Raw genomic sequence first — 21,315 nt, 5'->3', positions numbered from 1 at the left:
TACCCATTGAATCTTGAAGAATATAACTTATAAATGTCTCATGAGCTAAGTTCAACTGCCGTACCCCATCAGCTGAAGACCCATTGAGATTTTCATAATGACTTTTTAGGGAAGGGTGTGACTGAAAAAGACAGTTTTCTAATGTCATATCCTCTCTGCAGCAGTTCTGATGAGCTGGTCAGTACTGGTACTGTGTATCACTTCCTCTTTAACAAACCAGGAAAAGTGCTGGCGTGGCAACATTTCAGTTTCAAACACATTGCTGACAGCAAAACTCTATAATTGAATGTCTGACATTACATTGAAATACCCCTGGTAATAAAACAGAATAGAATATTATAGACTATTATAGATAGACTAGAAGAGAAATGTCAAAAATGTATTTAATCAATTTTAGAATAAGGCTGTAATGTAACTAAATGTGGAAAAGGTCAAGGGGTCCGAATACTTTCTACTTTCAGACAGACAGACAGACTGACTGACTGTGTGTCTGTGTGTGTGTGTCACGGAGACCACCAGACAGGAAGTGACACAAGATGTTACCTGAAACGTAGAAGGGGATCTTTGTCAGTAAGCTAGGACCCACTTCCTCCCAAAAACATACAAGTTGCCGGGTTTTTTATGTACCTCAGCCACACTGAACAATGAGCATGCAGGAGAACTCATGCAAACCTTTCTGCAGGCATACTACGACACCTACATGAAAATACACACAGACACTGTTCTGATACCATCAGCCTAATCAGCACAGTAACAGACCCCAAACACACCCACTCCTCATGGTCTAACTCTCCAGCTCAGTGAAGGGGTATTTTCAGAGAACGACTATAGATTGTTACTTCCTTTTCAACTAACATACCGGGAGTATTCTAGAACAGCAGCGCTCATCAAAGGATATCTATTCTCTCTCTTCTCTACTCTTCTCTGTGTGTTTTGGTGAGTCTAGCTAGCTACGAGTCAGTCACAGAGAGATAGGGAGGGCGTAAAGACAGATGAAACAGACATACAACACCTAACAGAGATGTCTGGTGGTCCCCTCTCCTCCTTCTCCAAACAGGGAATACTCCTACTCTCTATCCTCCACTATGGTTAGTATTGTATGGAATCTTTACTTTCTGCTGCTCATGTTTTGTATCAATTACATTTGTTTGCTTGCATGATAAAGTTAGGATTAAACGGTTAACTTCCTTGTTGGTTTTAACTAACTTTAACCCTTTCCTAACCTTAACCTTTACCCTAAACATTATTTTAAACCTAACCTTAACTTAACCTTAGCAAGCAGATGCTTATCAAATGATAGTTTGTTGATAGTATGACCATCTGTAGATCATCTACAGTGCATTCAGAAAGTATTCAGACCCCTTCCCCTTTATCACATTTTCTTAAATTACAGCCTTGTTCTAAAATGGAATAAATAAATACAAATTCTCATCAAACTACACACAATACTTCATAATGACAAGGCAAAAACAGGTTTTTAGGATTTTTTTTAAATATATAAAAAATAAAGAAACGGATTCCTTACTTACATAAGTATTCAGACCATTTGCCATGAGACTCGAAATTGAGCTCAGGTGCATCCTGTTTCCATTGATCATCCTTGAGATGTTTCTACAACTTGATTGGAGTCCACCTGTGGTAAATTAAATTGATTGGACATAATTTGGAAAGGCACACACCTGTCTACGTAAGGTCCCACAGTTGTCAGAGCAAAAACCAAACCATGAGGTCGAAGGAATTGTCCGTAGAGCTCCGAGACAGGATTGTGTCGAGGCACAGATCTGGGGAATGGTATCAAAAAATGTCTGCAGCATTGAAGGTCGCCAAGAACACATTGGCCTCGATCATTCTTAAATGGAGGAAGATTGGAACCACCAAAACTCTTCCTAGAGCTGGCCTTGGTCATGGAGGTGACAAAGAACCCGATGGTCATTCTGACAGAGCTCCAGAGTTCCTCTGTGGAGATGGTTGTCCTTCTGGAAGTTTCTCCCATCTCTGCAGCACTTCACCAATCAGGCCTTTATGGTAGAGTGGCCAGACAGAAGCCACTCCCCAGTAAAAGGCACATAACAGCCCTCTTGGAGTTTGCCAAAAAACACCTGAAGGACTCTCAGAGCATGCGAAACAATATTCTCTTTTCTGATGAAATCAAGATTGAAATCTTTGGCCTGAATGCCAACCGTCACATCTTGAAAAAACCTGGCGCCATCCCTACGGTGAAGCATGGTGGTGGCAGCATCATGCTGTGGGAATGTTTTTCAGCGACAAATACTGGGACACTAGTCAAGACCGAGGGAAAGACGAACAGAGCAAAGTATAAAGAGATCCTTGATGAAAACCTGCTCTCGAGCGCTCAGGACCTCGGACTGGGGCGAAGGTTCGCCTTCTAACAGGACAATGACCCTAAGTACACAGCCAAGACAACACAGGAGTGGCTTTGGGACAAGTCTCTGAATGTCCTTGAGTAGCCCAGCCAGAGCCCGGACTTCAACCCGATCGAACATCTCTGGAGAGACCTGTTAATAGCTGTGCAGTGACGCTCCCCATCCAACTGGACAGAGCTTGAGAGGATCTGCAGAGAAGAATGGGAGAAAATGCCCAAATACAGGTGTGCCAAGATTGTAGAGTCAAAAGCAAAAATAATTGAGGCTGTAATCGCTGCCAAAGGTGCTTCAACAAAGTACTGAGTAAAGGGTCTGAATACTTATGTAAATGTTATATTTCAGTTTTTTATATATATAAATTTGCACACATTTATAAAAACCTGTTTATGTTTTGTCATTATGGGGTATTGTGTGTAGATTTCATGAGGGGAAAAATGTTTTTTTTTATCCATTTTAGAATAACACTGTAACATAACAAGTGTGTAAAAAAGTCAAGTGGTCTGAATACTTTTCTGAATGCACTCTATTTGGGACTATCCAAATAAAGTGTGAGCAAATAACTCTTGCATAATAAGTTGCACTGCAGGACAAGAACAACTGCTGTTATGTCCTACATATTAAAGTTTGCTTCATTGTAACTGTATTCTTTAATTCTTACTTAATGAAAGAAAACATTGTTTAAAGGTTAATAATATATGATTGATTGTAGACTGCCATGTATTTATAATGTTGCCCATGCAGTGTATGATGCATTTCTGGTGCATAATTACACTGTAAACACATTATGTAATAATAATAGTTCAAATAATAATAACAATTATAATAATAACAATAAAAGTAATAGGAATAATAAGAAACTTTGGCATTTATATAGCGCTTTTCAAGGATCCAAAGTCTCTTACATGTGGTGTTTGCATTTCTACATAAACTCAGCAAAAATGAAACGTCCTCTCACTGTCAACTGCGTTTATTTTCAGCAAACTTAACAAGCGTAAATATTTGTATGAACATAAGATTCAACAACTGAGACATAACTGAACAATTTCACACAGACATGTGACTAACAGAAATTGAATAATGTGTCCCTGAACAAAGGGGGGGTCAAAATCAAAAGTAACAGTCAGTATCTGGTGTGGCCACCAGCTGCATTAAGTACTGTAGTGCATCTCCTCCTCATGGAGTGCATCAGATTTGCCAGTTCTTGCTGTGAGATGTTACCCCACTCTTCCACAAAGACACCTGCAAGTTCTCAGACATTTCTGGGGGGGATGGCCCTAGCCCTCACCCTCCAATCCAACAGGTCCCAGACGTGCTCAATGGGATTGGCTCTTTGCTGGCCATGGCAGAACACTGACATTCCTGTCTTGCAGGAAATCACGCACAGAACGAGCAGTATGGCTGGTGGTATTGTCATGCTGGAGGGTCATGTCAGGATGAGCCTGCAGGAAGGGTACCACATGAGGGAGGAGGTTGTCTTCCTTGTAACGCAAAGCGTTGAAATTGCCTGCAGTGACAACAAGCTCAGTCCGATGATGCTGTGACACACCGCACCAGACCATGACGGACCCTCCACCTCCAAATTGATCCCGCTCCAGAGTACAGGCCTCAGTGTAACGCTCATTCATTCAACAATAAACGCAAATCCGATCATCACCCCTGGTGAGACAAAACCACGACTCGTCTGTGAAGAGCACTTTTTGCCAGTCCTGTCTGGTCCAGCGACGGTGGGTTTGTGCCCTTTGGCAACGTTGTTGCCGGTGATGTCTGGTGAGGACCTGCCTTCCAACAGGCCTACAAGCCCTCAGTCCAGCCTCTCTCAGCCTATTGCGGACAGTCTGAACACTGATGGAGGGATTGTGTGTTCCTGGTATAACTCGGGCAGTTGTTGTTGCCATCCTGTACCTGTCCCGCAGGTGTGATGTTCGGATGTACCGATCCTGTGCAGGTGTTGTTACACGTGGTCTGCCACTGCGAGGTTGATCAGCAGTCCATCCTGTCTCCCTGTAGCGCTGTCTTAGGCGTCTCACAGTACGGACATTGAAATGTATTGCCCTGGCCACATCTGCAGTCCTCATGCCTTCTTGCAGCATGCCTAAGGCACATTCACACAGATGAGCAGGGACCCTGGGCATCTTTATTTTGCTTTTTTCAGAGTAAATTGAAAGGCCCCTTTAGTGTCCTAAGTTTTCATAACTGTGACCTTAATTGCCTACCGTCTGTAAGCTGTTAGTGTCTTAACAACCATTCCACAGGTGCATGTTCATTAATTGTTTATGGTTCATTGAAAGAAGCATGGGAAACAGTGTTTAAAGATCTGTGAAGTTATTTGGATTTTTACGAATTATCTTTGAAAGACAGGGTCCTGAAAAAGGGAAGTTTCTTTTTATGCTGAGTTTAGTTGGTTTGTACGTGAGCAGAGGAGCATATATTGATAAAGATCCACCCCCACTTCTCTTTTCCTGTAATCTCATCCTGTTCTGCTGAATGTGGGGGAGGAGTGGACTTTAATAAAGTAAAGTAGACCCACACACTCAAATATGTAAAGATATGTTAAATGCAGAGATGTAAAGTGTCATACAGTATACATAAACTTGGAAAAGTGCTATTTAAATGAAATCCATTATTATCTATTCATTGATGGGGTAAGACTTTACATTGCAGTCTATTATTGTGTCATTATTTGTGTAGGCACACTGTAGGTACACTGTGTACAGTCTATCATGAGTAATTACAATACTTTCTACACTGTACTTTCATTAACAATAATTACACAGTAATAAGAGCCCTGTAGTGTAAAGTGTAACCATTGATCAATGTCAGAATATCATGTGTATTTGTGTGTTTCAGGTGTGGGTATTTCTCTGTTCAACAAAGCAGTGGGGGACTCAGTGGAGCTGCCCTCGGGCTTAGAAAGGGAAGGTATCAATTCAATGGAGTGGAAGTATAAAGAAATGGTCATTGCAGAATTTGATGGGAACGTTTCCCTACCAAAATCACAGTTTGAGGGGAGACTGGAGATGAACGACAGTAACCTCAGTTTAATAATAAGAGAACTGTCACTGCAAGACTCAGGGGAATTTCTAGTTTCTGCCGCATCAAACAAAGGACACCAGATCCCAACCAAGACCATCCATCTTCAAGTCCATGGTAGGCTGCTTTGTGTTATTCCATCGTTTTATCTTGTATAGTCTTTCTCCTGAAGGTATGGTCCATTTAGAATAATTCTCTCTCTCTCTCTGTTTCTCTCTCTCTCTCTCTTGCTCTCTCTCTCTCTCTCTTGCTCTCTCTCTCTCTCTCTTGCTCTCTCTCTCTCTATCTCAGAGCCTATATCCAAGGTGGAGATCCAGAAGGAGATCAAGCTATTGGCCAACCAGTCCTGTTCAGTGTGGCTGCTGTGCAACGTGTCAGTCAGCTCCAACCGCTCCTACACCTGGGAAAGAGGGAATGAGACGTACAGGGACGACGAGCAGATACACTTCTCTCTGTCACCAGTAGACGGAGATATCAGTGTAACCTGCACTGCCTCCAACTCAGTCAGTGAGAAATCTTCCTCGGCAACTGTAAAGTGTAGTAATGACACAACCACCCCAGGTAACTAAATATCATAATAATGACATTGGGTAGATATAATATACAGTATTATGTAGTACATGTGATGACATTGGGTAGATATAATATACAGTATTATGTAATACATGTGATGACATTGGGTAGATATAATATACAGTATTATGTAATACATGTGATGACATTGGGTAGATATAATATACAGTATTATGTAATACATGTGATGACATTGGGTAGATATAATATACAGTATTATGTAATACATGTGATGACATTGGGTAGATATAATATACAGTACTATGTAATACATGTGATGACATTGGGTACATATAATATACAGTATTATGTAATACATGTGATGACATTGGGTAGATGTAATATGGAACTCTGTAGGCTTTAGCGTATTGCATAGTCTAATCCAGTGGTTCCCAGCTCCAGTCCTCCAGTACCCCCAACAGTGCACATTTTTATTGTAGCCCTGAGACAAGCACACATGATTGTACTTGTCATTAATCATCAGGCCCTCAATTAGTTCATTCAGGATTTTTTTTCTTCTGATGCTACAACATAAAATGTGTGCTGTTGGGGGTACTAGACTACGACTGAAGTTAGGTACCACTGGTCAGTGTTTCTTAATCTTGGTCCTGGGGACCCAAAGGGTGCACATTTAGGTTAATGCCCTAACACTACACACGTGATTCCACTAAGGTATGATGATGAGTTGATTAGTGGAATCATGTCTAGGGCAAGAAATAAAATGTGTATCCCTTTGGGTCTCCATGACCAGGTTTAAGAAACACCAGTCTAATCCCATCTGTGTTATAGAGTATGATACATGGATGAAGTGGTATATGATCTACATCGTGGTACCAGTAGGCGTCGCTGTGGTGCTGATCCTCACTGTAGCTGTGGCAGTGTATTACTGCAGGGGGCGCTGTAACACGGGTATGTACAGCATAGGGGTCTCGTCTATACTTAAAGTGACATTTTAGGCTCTTGAAGTATTCTTAGTATCCCTTAACCCAAAATGTTGGCCTTAGGAATATTATGAATATCGGAAAAAGAGTGTGGAACCTCATAAGTGTGTAATTTATTCATTCTTGGGTATGTTTGTAGATATCCGGTTTAGTATCTATCTGATTGGTTGATATTTTGTTCTTGTCATACACAGCTGATCTAACTGACGACACAAGAATGAAAGATGTGAGTATGCATTGCCGTTATTATGTATCTGAATGTGTGTAAGCCCATGTGGGTCGTTCCACCCACGGTTGCAAAGGGAGGAAATATTGCTGGAAACTTTCAAAGTTTACCAGTAAACTACCAGAATTTTGGTTACTTTCAAGATTTTTATGTAATTTATGTAACTAGTGCCCCTTTTGGGTATTTCAGATTTTCACAGGTGTCTGCAATTATCTCTGCCCCCCTGTGTGGTCTTATCACATGTAAAATATATGAAATAATTAAGTAAGATGAAATATAAAAATCCAATCACAAAGCTGTAAAAATGTATCTGAAATATAAACCATCAACTTAGTGAATACCATTGATGTTTAGTATGAGGGTTTCAGCATGAAATATCCTTTATATGTGAGGAGTGAATATTTAATTAATAACAGAACGACGTAAATGCAGACACGGGAAGAAACTGAGGAAGTGACAGATATAGGGGAGGCAATCAATAAGTAATAAAGTCCAGGGGAGTCCCATGAAGCACTGATGCGCGTAACGATGGTGACAGATGTGCGTAATGATGGGCCGCCTAGCACCCTCGAGCACCAGAGAGGGGGAGCTGGAGCAGGCGTGACATTATATTTGTTTTACACACTTAACAAAACATTTGGGGTCATACTGTTTTAATAGAAGAGTTACAGAGTTAATTGCTATTTCTTTAATTAATTACACTATTTTCTCTTGAACCATATGGTCTAGCCATGTAACAGGTGTCGTATATAGTGGACCAAGGTGCAGCGGGAAAATGTATACTCATCTTCTTATTTATTATAAAAGAAGGAAAAACCAAAAGAAACACGTATACAAGAACGAACGAACGAACGAACGAACGAACGAACGAACGACCGACCGACCGACCGACCGACCGACCGACCGACACTAACAGTCCTATCAGGTGCATAGACACTAAACAGGAGACAACTACCCACAATTCCCATTACCAAAACACCCCTATACATAGGACCTTCAATCAGAGGCAACAAGGAACAGCTGCCTCCAATTGAAGGCCAAATCAATAAACTAAACATAGAACTAGAAAGACTAGACTAGATCATAGAAATATACTAACATAGAACATAAACCAAAACCCCAGAACACTCGAAACAAATACCCCTCTACAAAACACATAGCCCAACAAACCCCGAAACACTCTAAACAAATACCCCCTGCCACGTCCTGACCAAACTAATGTAACAAATAACCCCTTTACTGGTCAGAACGTGACAATCCACTAGAAACTCACAGACAATATGGACACAGCAGAGGTGTAAAGTACTTAAAAGTATGGATGAATATCGGAAAAAGAGTGTGGAACCTCATAAGTGTGTAATTTATTCATTCTTGGGTATGTTTGTAGATATCCGGTTTGGTATCTATCTGATTGTTTGATATTTTGTTCTTGTCATACACAGCTGATTAACCTGTTTAGGATAGGGGGCAGTATTTTCACGGCCAGATAAAAAACGTACCCAATTTAATCTGGTTATTACTCCTGCCCAGAAACTAGAATATGCATATAATTAGTAGATGTGGATAGACAACACCCTAAAGTTTCTAAAACTGTTTGAATGGTGTCTGTGAGTATAACAGAACTCATATGGCAGGCCAAAACCTGAGAAGATTCCATACAGGAAGTGCCCTCTCTGACCATTTCTTGTCCTTCTATAGCCTCTTTATGGAAAATAGAGGATCTCTGCTGTAACGTGACATTTTCTAAGGCTCCCATAGGCTCTCAGAAGGTGCCAGAACGGGGAATGATGACTCTGCAGTCCCTGGGGGGCGAAAAACAGTAGGGTTTTTGGAAAGTGGTCGTTCTGAGAACAATGACACGGGTGCGCGCATGCATGTGAAGACTCCATTTTCTATTTTCAGTGTTTGAACGAAAACAAGGTCTCCCGGTCGGAATATTATCGCTATTTTACGAGAAAAATCGCATAAAAATTGATTTTAAACAGCGTTTGACATGCTTCGAAGTACGGTAATGGAATATTTTGAAATTTTTTGTCACGATATGCACCGGCGCGTCACCTTTCGGATAGTGTCTTGAACGCAAGAACAAAACGCCGCTATTTGGATATAACTATGGATTATTTGGAACCAAAACAACATTGGGTGTTGAAGTAGAAGTCCTGGGAGTGCATTCTGATGAAGAACCGCAAAGGTAATCCAATTTTTCTTATAGTAAATCTGAGTTTGGTGAGTGCCAAACTTGGTGGGTGTCAAAATAGCTAGCCATGATGGCCGGGCTATCTACTCAGAATATTGCAAAATGTGCTTTCACCGAAAAGCTGTTTTAAAATCGGACACCGCGATTGCATAAAGGAGTTCTGTATCTATAATTCTTAAAATAATTGTCATGCTTTTTGTGAACGTTTATCGTGAGCAATTTAGTAAATTGTTAGTAAATTCATCGGAAGTTTGCGGGGGGTATGCTAGTTCTGAACGTCACATGCTAATGTAAAAAGCTGGTTTTTGATATAAATATGAACTTGATTGAACAAAACATGCATGTATTGTATAACATAATGTCCTAGGTGTGTCATCTGATGAAGATCATCAAAGGTTAGTGCTGCATTTAGCTGTCTTCTGGGTTTTTGTGACATTATATGCTAGCTTGAAAAATGGGTGTCTGATTATTTCTGGCTGGGTACTCTGCTGACATAATCTAATGTTTTGCTGTCGTTGTAAAGCCTTTTTGAAATCGGACAGTGTGGTTAGATTAACGAGAGTCTTGTCTTTAAATAGCTGTAAAATAGTCATATGTTTGAGAAATTGAAGTAATAGCATTTCTAAGGTATTTGAAAATCGCGCCACAGGATTCAACTGGCTGTTACGTAGGTGGGACGATTTGGTGCCACCTGCCCTAGAGAGGTTAAACAATTTAAAGGCAATTCTACCAAATACTAATTGAGTGCACATAAACTTCTGACCCACAGGGAATGTGATGAAAGAAATAAAAGATTAAATAAATACTTCTCTCTACTATTATTCTGACATTTCACATTCTTAAACCTCTCTGGGGTATGTGGGACGCTAGCGTCCCACCTGCGGGACACACTCCCCAACAGCCAGTGAAATAGCAGGGCTCCAAGTTCAAAACAACAAAAATCTCATAATTCAAATTTCTCAAACATACTACTATTTTACACCATTTTAAAGATAAACTTCTCGTTAATCCAACGACATTGTCCGATTTCAAAAAGGCTATACGGCGAAAGCATAGCATTAGATTATGTTAGGACAGCACATCGACAAGAATAACCACACAGCCATTTTCCAAGCAAGGAGAGGCGTCACAAAAACCAGAAATACAGCTAAAATTATTCACTAACCTTTGATGATCTTCATCAGATGGCACTCATAGGACTTCATGGTACACAATACATGTATGTTTTGCTCGATAAAGTTCATATTTATATCCAAAAACCACATTTTACATTGGCGTGTAATGTTCAGAAATGTTTTGCCTCCCAAAACTTCCGGTGAATGAGCACATCAATTTACAGAAATACTCATCATAAACATTGATAAAATATTAAACTGTTATTCAAAGAATAATAGATACACTTCTCCTTAATGCAACTGCTGTGTCAGATTTCAAAAAAACTTTACAGCGAAAGCACACTTTGCAATAATCTGAGTACGGCGCTCAAACATGAAACCAAACCCGCCATTTTGTGGTGTCAACAAAGCTCTGAAATAACATTATAAATATTCACTTACCTTTGATGATCTTCATCAGAATGCACTCCCAGGTATCCCAGTTCCCCAATAAATGTTCATTTGTTTCGATAAAGTCCATATATATCTCCAAATACCTCCTTTTTGTTCGCACTTTCGGTCGAGTACTCCAAATGCACTGTCCTCGCGCAGTTAGTTCAGCCGAAACGTCAAAAAAGTTATACTACAGTTCGTAGAAACATGTCAAACGATGTATAGAATCAATCTTTAGGATGTTTTTATCATAAATCTTCCATAATATTCCAACTGGACAAGTCCTTTGTTTTCAGAAAAGAACAGGAACACAGCTAACTCTGATGTGAACGTGCGCCACTGAGCTTGTGTCATTTTCTCAGTCATCAACTTCCATGACCTCTTGTTCTCTTTCTACTCACAGTAGAAGCATGAAACAACGTTCTAAAGACTGTGGCTATCTAGTGGAAGCCTTAGGAAGTGCAAAATGAACCCTAAGTCACTGTATGTTTGATAGGCAATCAGTTGAAAAACTACAGACCTCAGAATTCCACACTTCCTGGTTGGATTTTTCTCAGGTTTTGGACTGCCATATGAGTTCTGTTATACTCACAGACATCATTCAAACAGTTTTAGAAACTTCAGAGTGTTTTCTATCCAAATCTACTAATGCATATCCTACCTTCTGAGCCTGAGTAGCAGGCAGTTTAGTACAGGCACACCTTTCATCCGGACGTCAAAATACTGCCCCCTGCCCTAGAGAAGTTAAAATAAAGTGGTGAGCCTAACTGACCTAAGACAGGTAATTCTTATTAGGATTACATTTCAGGAATTGTGAAAAACTGAGTTTAAATGTATTTGGCTAAGGTGTATGCAAACTTCCGACTTCAACTGTATGTATCAACTGGTAACTATGGAGACTGTCTCTGATGTCCAGGCACTCTTTCGTGGAACAACCCATGCATGTGCACTGTATTACACTATACTGTGTACTGTAATTGCTGATTTCTGTGTATTTTTTAGGCAGTATTTTTATGTTTTTGTGCAATGTTCATCCATTTTGTTTATGGGTTTAAGTACCTTTTGCTGTTTTTATTCCAGACAAGATCAAACAGTCAAGTAATGTCCATCTATGAGACCGTAGAAGATCTGGCTGTCCCAATACTGAACATGGTGAGAGTGAGATATGAATGGTCGTACCTGATATCTTTGAACATAAATAAAATAAAACAGTCTCTGTGTGAAAGGGAGACTATGTAGTCTACTTGGAAATTGTCTACATTTCATAATGCTGAAACAGTTTGTTCTTGTTTGCTTTTAACATTTAGCCGCAGACTCTGTATGACAAGATCACATTTGGACGCCAGCCCGAAGACCCCTCTTCTTCCTACCAGGGAGTACTGTGAGCTGAACAGGATGTGGTCATAAGCTGGGGTTCTATAGATATAGAACCCTCTGCATCCTCTGCATCCTACATGTGTACCTTCTGTGATAGATGTTACAGTTTAATTTCATCACAACCTGCAAATTTCTGTTTTGATTTTCTTACTTGTTCAGAGCTGCAACCTTCGTCTGTTCATGATCATTGTGTGGTACAACTTGTTATTTACAAGATATTCAGAGTTACATAACTTTTTGCTAGGTTTTATTGCATTCTATTGTTGCATTAACTGTTTGTATTTGTGTAATAACAACTAATGGCAATTCAAAATGATATTCTTAAAGATTACCGATGTTTCTGTTTGAAAACAAGTTATTTATGTTTGTATGTATTTTAGTTTAGATGTGTCTATTGTACAGTAAAACGTTTTACAATCCACAGACATGCTTTGTAGAAATCACATAGGCCACATTCACATCAAGCATATGCTCACAAACTACCTTTTGTTGTTGTGTGAAATCAGATATTGAATAGACCTTAATACAATAATACCATCTTTACATATTGAGAAAAAGGAGAGAACATCCTAATAAATACAACGATTTGTAGCAATCATAACGCATAGATCATACAATGATTCACAGTAAAGATAAAAGTGCAGTATTTTAGAAAGGCTACCTTCTAGTGATAGAAAAACATGAATTACAACAGAAATAAAAAATGTATTTTTCAGGTGTGTGAATAACAATAATATATGTATTTTATATAGCACTTTCATTTAAGAACCTCAAAGTCCCTTTAAAAAACAAACACAAAAACAAAAGGATCTGGCAGATTCTTGGGCGATTGGCTTCAACAAGGTGATTGGCTTCTTTGGCGATTGGCTTCTTGGAATGAATGGCCTAGTCAAAGCCCAGACCTCAATCCAATCGAGAATCTGTGGTATGACTCAAAGATTGTTGTACACCAGCGGAACCCATCCAACTTTTTTATTTATTTTACCTTTATTTAACCAGGTAGGCCAGTTGAGAACAAGTTTTCATTAACCGAGACCTGGCCAAGATAAAGCAAAACAGTGCGACACAAACAACACAGAGTTCCACATGGAATAAACAAATGTACAGTCTGTACACAATAGAAATGTACACAATAGAAAAGTCCATATACAGTGTGTGCAAACGCAGTAAGATTAAGGCCGTAAGGCAATAAATAGGCCATAGTGGCGAAATAATTACAATTTAGCAATTAAACACTGGAGTGATAGATGAGCAGAAGATGAATGTGCAAGTAGAAATATTGGGGTACAAAGTAGCAACAATGAAAAAATAATATGGGGATGAGGTAGTTGGGTGGGCTATTTACAGATGGGCTATGTACAGGTGCAATGATCTGTAAGCTGCTCTGACAGCTGATGCTTAAAGTTAGTGAGGGAGATATGAGTCTCCAGCTTCAGTGATTTTTGCAATTTGTTCCAGTCATTGGCAGCAGAGAACTGGAAGAAAAGGCGGCCAAAGCAGGAGTTGGTTTTGGGGGTGACCAGTGAAATATACCTGCTGGAGCGCATGCTACAGGTGGGTGCTGCTATTGTGACCAGTGAGCTGAGATAAGGTGGGGCTTTACCTAGCAAAGGCTTATAGATGACCTGGAGCCAGCCATAGAATAAAGCTTATTGAAATTCTCGATTATCGTAGATTTATCGGTGGTGACAGTGTTTCCTAGTCTCAGTGCAGTAGGCAGCAGGGAGGAGGTGCTCTTATTCTCCATGGACTTTACAGTGTCGCAGAACTTTTTGGAGTTTATGCTACAGGATGCAAATTTCTGTCTGAAAAAACTAGCCTTTGCTTTCCTAACTGCCTGTGCAGATTGGTTCCTACCTTTCCTGAAAAGTTGCATATACTGAGATCATGTGACAGATCATGTGACACTTAGATTGCACACAGGTGGCCTTTATTTAACTAATTATGTGACTTCTGAAGGTAATTGATTGCACCAGATCTTATTTAGAGGCTTCATAGCAAAGGGGGTGAATACATATGCACGCTCCACTTTTCCATTTTCCATTTTTTGAAACAAGTTCTTTTTTTCATTTCACCTCACCAATTTGGACTATAATGTCTGTCCATTACATGAAATTCAAATAAAAATCAATTTAAATTACAAGTTGTAATGTAACAATATAGGAAAAACACCAAGATGGGTGAATACTTTTGCAAGGCACTGTAGATGGTACAGCCAGGGAGAAATGTCAGTCAGGGAAGATGCTCTTCATCAGGCTACGATGTTCAGCTCCTCTCTATAGGTAGGCTGGAGTTTTTTTCAACTCCCGAAAGTGTAGGACACAACTTGTTGATGCTTTGACTCCTGTAAAAATGCCCAAAAAGACCAACACACCTTGGTATAGACATGTGATGTACATACCCACTGGTCAAACACTGGTTGAATCAACATTGTTTCCATGTCAATTCAACCAATACAATATGTTTGAGGAGATTGAATCAACGTGGAAAAGTGATTGGGTTTGCAAAAAATCCTTGTAAGGGAATTTTATCTTTTCCCACCTAAATCCAATAACATGCAGATTTTTGGGGGTTGATTTCATGTTGAATTCACATTAGTTGACAACTGATTGATGTCTGTGCCCAGTGCAAAGTAGATTCTGAAGAAAAGCTACTTACTTGTTGAACCTGGTTGATAAGCATGTGAGGGACTCTATGATAGACATAAAACAAGGCAGTCAGTGAGTGATATCTTCTAAATTTGCACCTAGTACACAAAATATTGCGTCTTCATTTCAGCTTGAATTTAAATTAAGGGAGAATATTTGTATACACAAGGCACTGTGAAATTTGATAGAAATTAAAATGTGTTGTCATTTAATTCCCACTCACCTCTGAAAATATATGTTAAAAGACATCCGAACAGAAATCCTAAGAGCAACTTTATGATCCCGGGGATGCGGTTCTCCCCCTCCACCACCACGTCAGGCTTTGGCTGTTCATCTGAAGACATAGGGAGAGAACAAATAGTATGGTAGCAAGGTAAGAACACAAATAAGGACCCACTTTGTTAAAAAATTCAACCGCAAGCTTGACCAGCATCTACAATAATTCCTTCCTGTCTCACTGCATAGCTGGCTGGCAGTAACGCCCTGGCCATAGAGAGGGGTTTTTTGTTCTTTATTTTGGTTAGGCCAAGGTGTTACATTGGGTGGGCGTTCTATGTTCATTTTCTATGTTGTCTGTTTCATTGATTTTGGCCATGTGGCTTCCAATCAGGCACAGCTGTTGTTGGTTGTTGCTGATTGGGAGTCACACATAAGTGCCTGTTTTTCCGTTGGGGTTTTGTGGGTAATTGTTTCTGTTACGTATTGCACCTGACAGTACTGTTTGGCTGTCAGTTTTCTCGGTTTTGTGTATAGTGTTCTTTCGTCCATTATAATCATGATGAACACTAACTCCGCTGCGCCTTGGTCTACTCTTTCTCCCGACAGCCGTTACACTGGCGTAAGAATTCCCCGCCCAAAGGTTGATGAATACACCAGTTTTTCCTGGTCAAGTCATGTGTTACAAAAATAAATCCTGGCCCTAGAAATGACTGTACCTTGGCATGTCTCCCTCACAACCTTAGAGGCGTTAGTGAGCCCGTTGCTGGCAGTACAGATGAAGGTGACATTTCTGTTGGGACTGTAAGACGTCCAGACAACAGAGACGTTGGCGTTGGGACTCCCCCTCCAGAAGGAGCCGTCAAAGGAAGCCTCTGGTTCCCAAGAAAAGCTGGTGTCCTTCACCGAAGAGGAGCACTGAAGAGCCATCACACAGTGTCCGTCCTTCAAAATGCTGAAGACCTTTCGAACACTAGGCTCAACGAGACGCTCTGGACATTTGAAGAGAAACAAAGGAAGGTCTTGTAAAATTCCCAAACTGTGGAGGGTGATTTATGTCTAATGAGTTACATTTTTGGGGACCCTTGACATTTTTGCTCACTTTGCACCCCTAGAGGCAAATCTTGTATAGATCTTACAGAGTGCACCTTTAAAACAGGGTACAGTTGTGATTGAGACCGTTACCTGTCACTGTGAGCGATACCTTACTGATCTGCTGCTCCCCCTGACTGTGTGTGAGGAGAACAGAGTAAACCAGTTCATCCCCTCTCTGAACATCTCTGATCTCCAAGTCACCAGACGAGGTGTTGAGACTCAGTCGACTCTTAAACTGCCCGAACCATTCTGTGTGGCTATTTTTGCCCTTGAATGTTGCGATCCAGGTGTCGTTGTTGTATATGGACCATGTTATCTTGGTGATGTGCCAGGATGGATTGGCTCCAGAGGATAAGGTGACAGACTCTCCCAGGTAACCAATGGTATCTCCCATCACCACTGAAACATAACAACCAATCTGTTACTGTAATAGAACGTCTGTTCTGATGGTGGTGGTAATTATTACAGGAATAACAAGATGAAACACATCATTTATATAACAGTAATATAACAGTATATGTTTCTCTTTGGATATAAAATAATAATCATCATCATCACCAATATTCTGATGGTATCAACATAAATTACTATATACATTATTAGCTAAATTAATGATTATTCAGCAGAAAAAACTGCATAGAATGTTTTATGATAACTGTCCATTAATTGAATTAGATTAGTATAGATTTAGGACACATATGACATCATTCACATGACCATGTTTTTTAAATCTGGAACTTTCTCTGAGTTTCCTTTTTCTGTTTCGATCATGTGGTGAGACTTTCGCAATACATATCAAATGGAGGTTTGGTATCTTAACTTTAAACACATTGTATAAAAGCTAGAACAATGTTGTCAAGACACAGAACTCTGTGGCCTTTTGAAAAACAGGAAACACATTTTCAAAATGTATTTGTTCACAAAACCTAAATGCATTCATCCAAACTACACTGCTCAAAAAAATAAAGGGAACACTTAAACAACACAATGTAACTCCAAGTCAATCACACTTCTGTGAAATCAAACTGTCCACTTAGGAAGCAGCACTAATTGACAATAAATTGCACATGCTGTTGTGCAAATGGAATAGACAACAGGTGGAAATTATAGGCAATTAGCAAGACACCCCCAATAAAGGAGTGGTTCTGCAGGTGGGGACCACAGACCACTTCTCAGTTCCTATGCTTCCTGGCTGATGTTTTGGTCACTTTTGAATGCTGGCGGTGCTTTCACTCTAGTGGTAGCATGAGACGGAGTCTACAACCCACACAAGTGGCTTAGGTAGTGCAGCTCATCCAGGATGGCACATCAATGTGAGCTGTAGCAAGAAGGTTTGCTGTGTCTGTCAGCGTAGCGTCCAGAGCATGGAGGCGCTACCAGGAGACAGGCCAGTACATCAGGAGACGTGGAGGAGGCCGTAGGAGGGCAACAACCCAGCAGCAGGACCGCTACCTCAGCCTTTGTGCAAGGAGGAGCAGGAGAAGCACTGCCAGAGCCCTGCAAAATGACCTCCAGCAGGCCACAAATGTGCATGTGTCTGCTCAAACGGTCAGAAACAGACTCCATGAGGGTGGTATGAGGGCCCGACGTCCACAGGTGGGGCTTGTGCTTACAGCCCAACACCGTGCAGGACGTTTGGCATTTGCCAGAGAACACCAAGATTGGCAAATTCGCCACTGGTGCCCTGTGCTCTTCACAGATGAAAGCAGGTTCACACTGAGCACGTGACAGACGTGACAGAGTCTGGAGACGCCGTGGAGAACGTTCCGCTGCCTGCAACATCCTCCAGCATGACCGGTTTGGCGGTGGGTCGGTCATGGTGTGGGGTGGCATTTCTTTGGGGGGCCGCACAGCCCTCCATGTGCTCACCAGAGGTAGCCTGACTGCCATTAGGTACCGAGATGAGATCCTCAGACCCCTTGTGAGACCATATGCTGGTGCGGGTGGCCCTGGGTTCCTCCTAATGCAAGACAATGCTAGACCTCATGTGGCTGGAGTGTGTCAGCAGTTCCTGCAAGAGGAAGGCATTGATGCTATGGACTGGCCCGCCCGTTCCCCAGACCTGAATCCAATTGAGCACATCTGGGACATCATGTTTCGCTCCATCCACCAACACCACGTTGCACCACAGACTGTCCAGGAGTTGGCGGATGCTTTTGTCCAGGTCTGGGAGGAGATCCCTCAGGAGACCATCCGCCACCTCATCAGGAGCATGCCCAGGCGTTGTAGGGAGGTCATACAGGCACGTGGAGGCAACACACACTACTGAGCCTCATTTTGACTTGTTTTAAGGACATTACATCAAAGTTGGATCAGCCTGTAGTGTGGTTTTCCACTTTAATTTTGAGTGTGACTCCAAATCCAGACCTCCATGGGTTGATAAATTGGATTTCCATTGATTATTTTTGTGTGATTTTGTTGTCAGCACATTCAACTATGTAAAGAAAAAAGTATTTAATAAGATTATTTCTTTCATTCAGATCTAGGATGTGTTGTTTAAGTGTTCCCTTTATTTTTTTGAGCAGTATATATTATACTGTCAAAATTGCAAATACATTCATCAAAAGAAAACACAACTCCCTGCAAAAATATTAACGCAACCATACTTATCTCTTGAATCCAAGCAGACAAAACAGTATGTTTTAAAAATCCCATAAGATCAAAAAAAAAATTGCAGTCACTAAATCAAGATGTTCAAAATTGGAAGTATAACTATCCAAAGATGCAAAATTATGGGAAATTGCTCTCCATTTTATGCATAGATCCCAAACAATTTCATACACATCAAATCAAGTATTAAAATAAGAACATTGTGTGCAGGATTCATGCATCGGTATCATCACAATTCAATTCCATGTTTTCAAAACAAAGGTTGGTTTTCTCATAGTTTTGTAGACTTTCCATTGGCATACGGAAACACAATCCACAATAGAAATGAAAGGTGAATAGAATGGAGCAACACAACTGAATATATAGGCCTCAATCCACACCAAAGCAAAGCTCTATAATGGAAGGTCACAATGTTGGAGACTTAGGAGTAACCCAAAGTTACATATAGGTAACCCAACTTGAGTCTCTGCATCTCTTCATGCCTAGATATTTCCATATATTGTACATGGTTTGACACTGATGGAATGATTTACAATGCCGTGCTGTAGTATTTACTGACTGATGGAAACAGTGAACAAAATTGCACACGTTTCTCTTCTGATGAAAACAATGTGTTTATGTTCTGTGAACAATGAATTGTGTATTCAGTTATGACATTTGTATTTAATATTTTGGAAAAGGTGGTCTAAGATATGCAAGTCAGGTACAAAGGCAAGAAACTGATCAGAAGTTCTATACATGTATTTGATCAGTTGATCATTGCTGTTCTGCTATAGATACAGTACGTTAAATGCGATTGAGAAAAACTATAAAGTCACCCAGTTAAATTCTACTTGAGTAAAAGTCTAAAAGTATTTGGTTTTAAATATACTTTAGTACAAAAAGTTAATGTAATTGCAAAAATATACTACAGAGGCAGTAGATGGGGATGTTCTCTTGATAAGTGTGTGAATTGGAATAAGGTTCTGTCCTGCTAAGCATTTTAAATGTAATAGTACTTTTGGGTGTCAGGGAAAATGTATGGAGTAAAAATGATTTCATTTTTCATTAGGAATGTCGTGGGTTAAAAGTTAAAGTTGTCAAAAATATAAATAGTAAAGTACAGTACAGATACCCAAAAAAACTACTTAAGTAGTACTTTAAAGTATTTTTACTTAATTAAGTACTTTACACCACTGCACACCATTAGATTTCTTAAAGTGATAAGGATGATATCATGGCAAGTGCCCTCGTCAGGGTTTGAGGTCAATCCCATTTAAATTCAGAAGATAATTTAAAAGTCCAATTCAAAGATTTTCTTTAAATTCCAGTAATATAATTTCAATTGACATCCTAGACTGAAATGGAATTCACCCCAATCCTGCCTCTTGTAGCTAATTTCTCAAAGATGACAGACAATATCAACAACGACAGACATTTAGAGTGGCCTTCAACACTACCAAGCAAAATGGAAAAGTACAGCAAGCAGCCTACCTGATAAGACTGTTAGGAGAGAGAGAACTAAAAGTTCTACACGTATCATCTTCAACAGGACTTTTAAAATGAAGCCTGTTCCTCTCTGACATAGCGTCTTACTTATAGCGTCAACTTCCTATTTCTGCTATTTACAGCACCTCCAGAATGCGTTCACACCACTTTACTTTTTCCACATTTTGTTGTGTTACAGCCTGAATTTAAAATGGATTAAATTGACATTTTGTGTCACTGATCAACACACAATACCCCATCTTGTCAAAGTGGAATTTTGTTTGTAGAACATTTTTGTATTTTTTTTTATTCTTAAGTCAATAAGTATTCAACTTTGTTATGCCAAGCCTAAATAATTTTAGGAGTAAAAATGTGCTTAACAAATTGCATAATAAGTTGCATAGACTTATTCTGTGTTCAGTAATAGTGGTTAACATGATTTTTGAATGACTACTCCATCTCTATACCCCACACATACAATTATCTGTAAGCTCCCTCAATCGAGTAGTGAATTTCAAGCACAGATTCAAGCACAAAGACCAGGGAGGTTTTTCAGTGCCTCACAAAGAAGGGCACCAATTGGTAGATGTGTTAAAAATAAAACAAAATAAAAAGCAGCCACTGAATATCCCTTTGAGCATGGTGAAGTTACTAATTAGGCTTTGGATGGGGTATCTATACAACCGGTCATGACAAAGATACAGGCGTCCTTCCTAAGTCAGTTGCCGGAGAGGAAGGAAACTGCTCAGGGATTTCACCATGAGGCCAATGGGGATTTAAAACTGTTACAGAGTTTAATGGTTGTGATATAAGAAAACTCAGGATGGATCAACAACATTGTAGTTACTCCACAATACTAACCTAAATGACAGTGAAAAGAAGGAAGCCTGTACAGAATACAAATATTCGAAAACATGCATCCTGTTTGCACAAGGCACTTAAGTAATACTGCAAAAACTTTGGCAAATAAATTAACTTTTTGTCCTGAATAGGAAGCATTATGT

The 21,315-nt window shown here is 40.0% G+C and overlaps 2 protein-coding genes across 4 annotated transcripts; one reads left to right on the top strand and one right to left on the bottom strand.

Moving 5' to 3' along the window:
• The first annotated feature begins 772 nt into the window (after positions 1 to 772).
• On the top strand, positions 773 to 12,990 carry LOC115194484 (SLAM family member 5). Of its 3 annotated transcripts, none has more exons than XM_029754201.1 (7): positions 773 to 1,088; positions 5,232 to 5,531; positions 5,706 to 5,975; positions 6,777 to 6,896; positions 7,123 to 7,154; positions 11,979 to 12,050; positions 12,206 to 12,990. In XM_029754201.1, exons 1-7 carry the CDS (start codon positions 1,022 to 1,024, stop codon positions 12,281 to 12,283), a joined length of 939 nt encoding a protein of 312 aa, XP_029610061.1. In that variant the 5' UTR covers positions 773 to 1,021; the 3' UTR covers positions 12,284 to 12,990. The 3 variants fall into 3 exon arrangements, with proteins under 3 accessions (XP_029610061.1, XP_029610063.1, XP_029610062.1); XM_029754203.1 differs by having other exon boundaries at positions 775 to 936; XM_029754202.1 differs by lacking the exon at positions 773 to 1,088 and adding an exon at positions 4,932 to 5,026.
• A 1,473-nt stretch (positions 12,991 to 14,463) lies between these two features.
• LOC115194483 (uncharacterized) lies at positions 14,464 to 20,445 on the bottom strand. The gene is made up of 6 exons (XM_029754200.1): positions 20,318 to 20,445; positions 16,325 to 16,633; positions 15,859 to 16,131; positions 15,147 to 15,257; positions 14,934 to 14,967; positions 14,464 to 14,619 (listed from the first exon to the last, which is right to left on the bottom strand). Exons 1-6 carry the CDS (start codon positions 20,364 to 20,366, stop codon positions 14,541 to 14,543), a joined length of 855 nt encoding a protein of 284 aa, XP_029610060.1. The 5' UTR covers positions 20,367 to 20,445; the 3' UTR covers positions 14,464 to 14,540.
• Between the last annotated feature and the right edge of the window lie 870 nt (positions 20,446 to 21,315).

The sequence above is a fragment of the Salmo trutta genome, chromosome 5 (assembly GCF_901001165.1).
Source record: "Salmo trutta chromosome 5, fSalTru1.1, whole genome shotgun sequence".
Classification (NCBI taxonomy): Eukaryota; Metazoa; Chordata; class Actinopteri; order Salmoniformes; family Salmonidae; genus Salmo; species Salmo trutta.
Note: the sequence above shows the minus strand (reverse complement) of the source record. Positions and strands in the feature narration are given on the sequence as shown.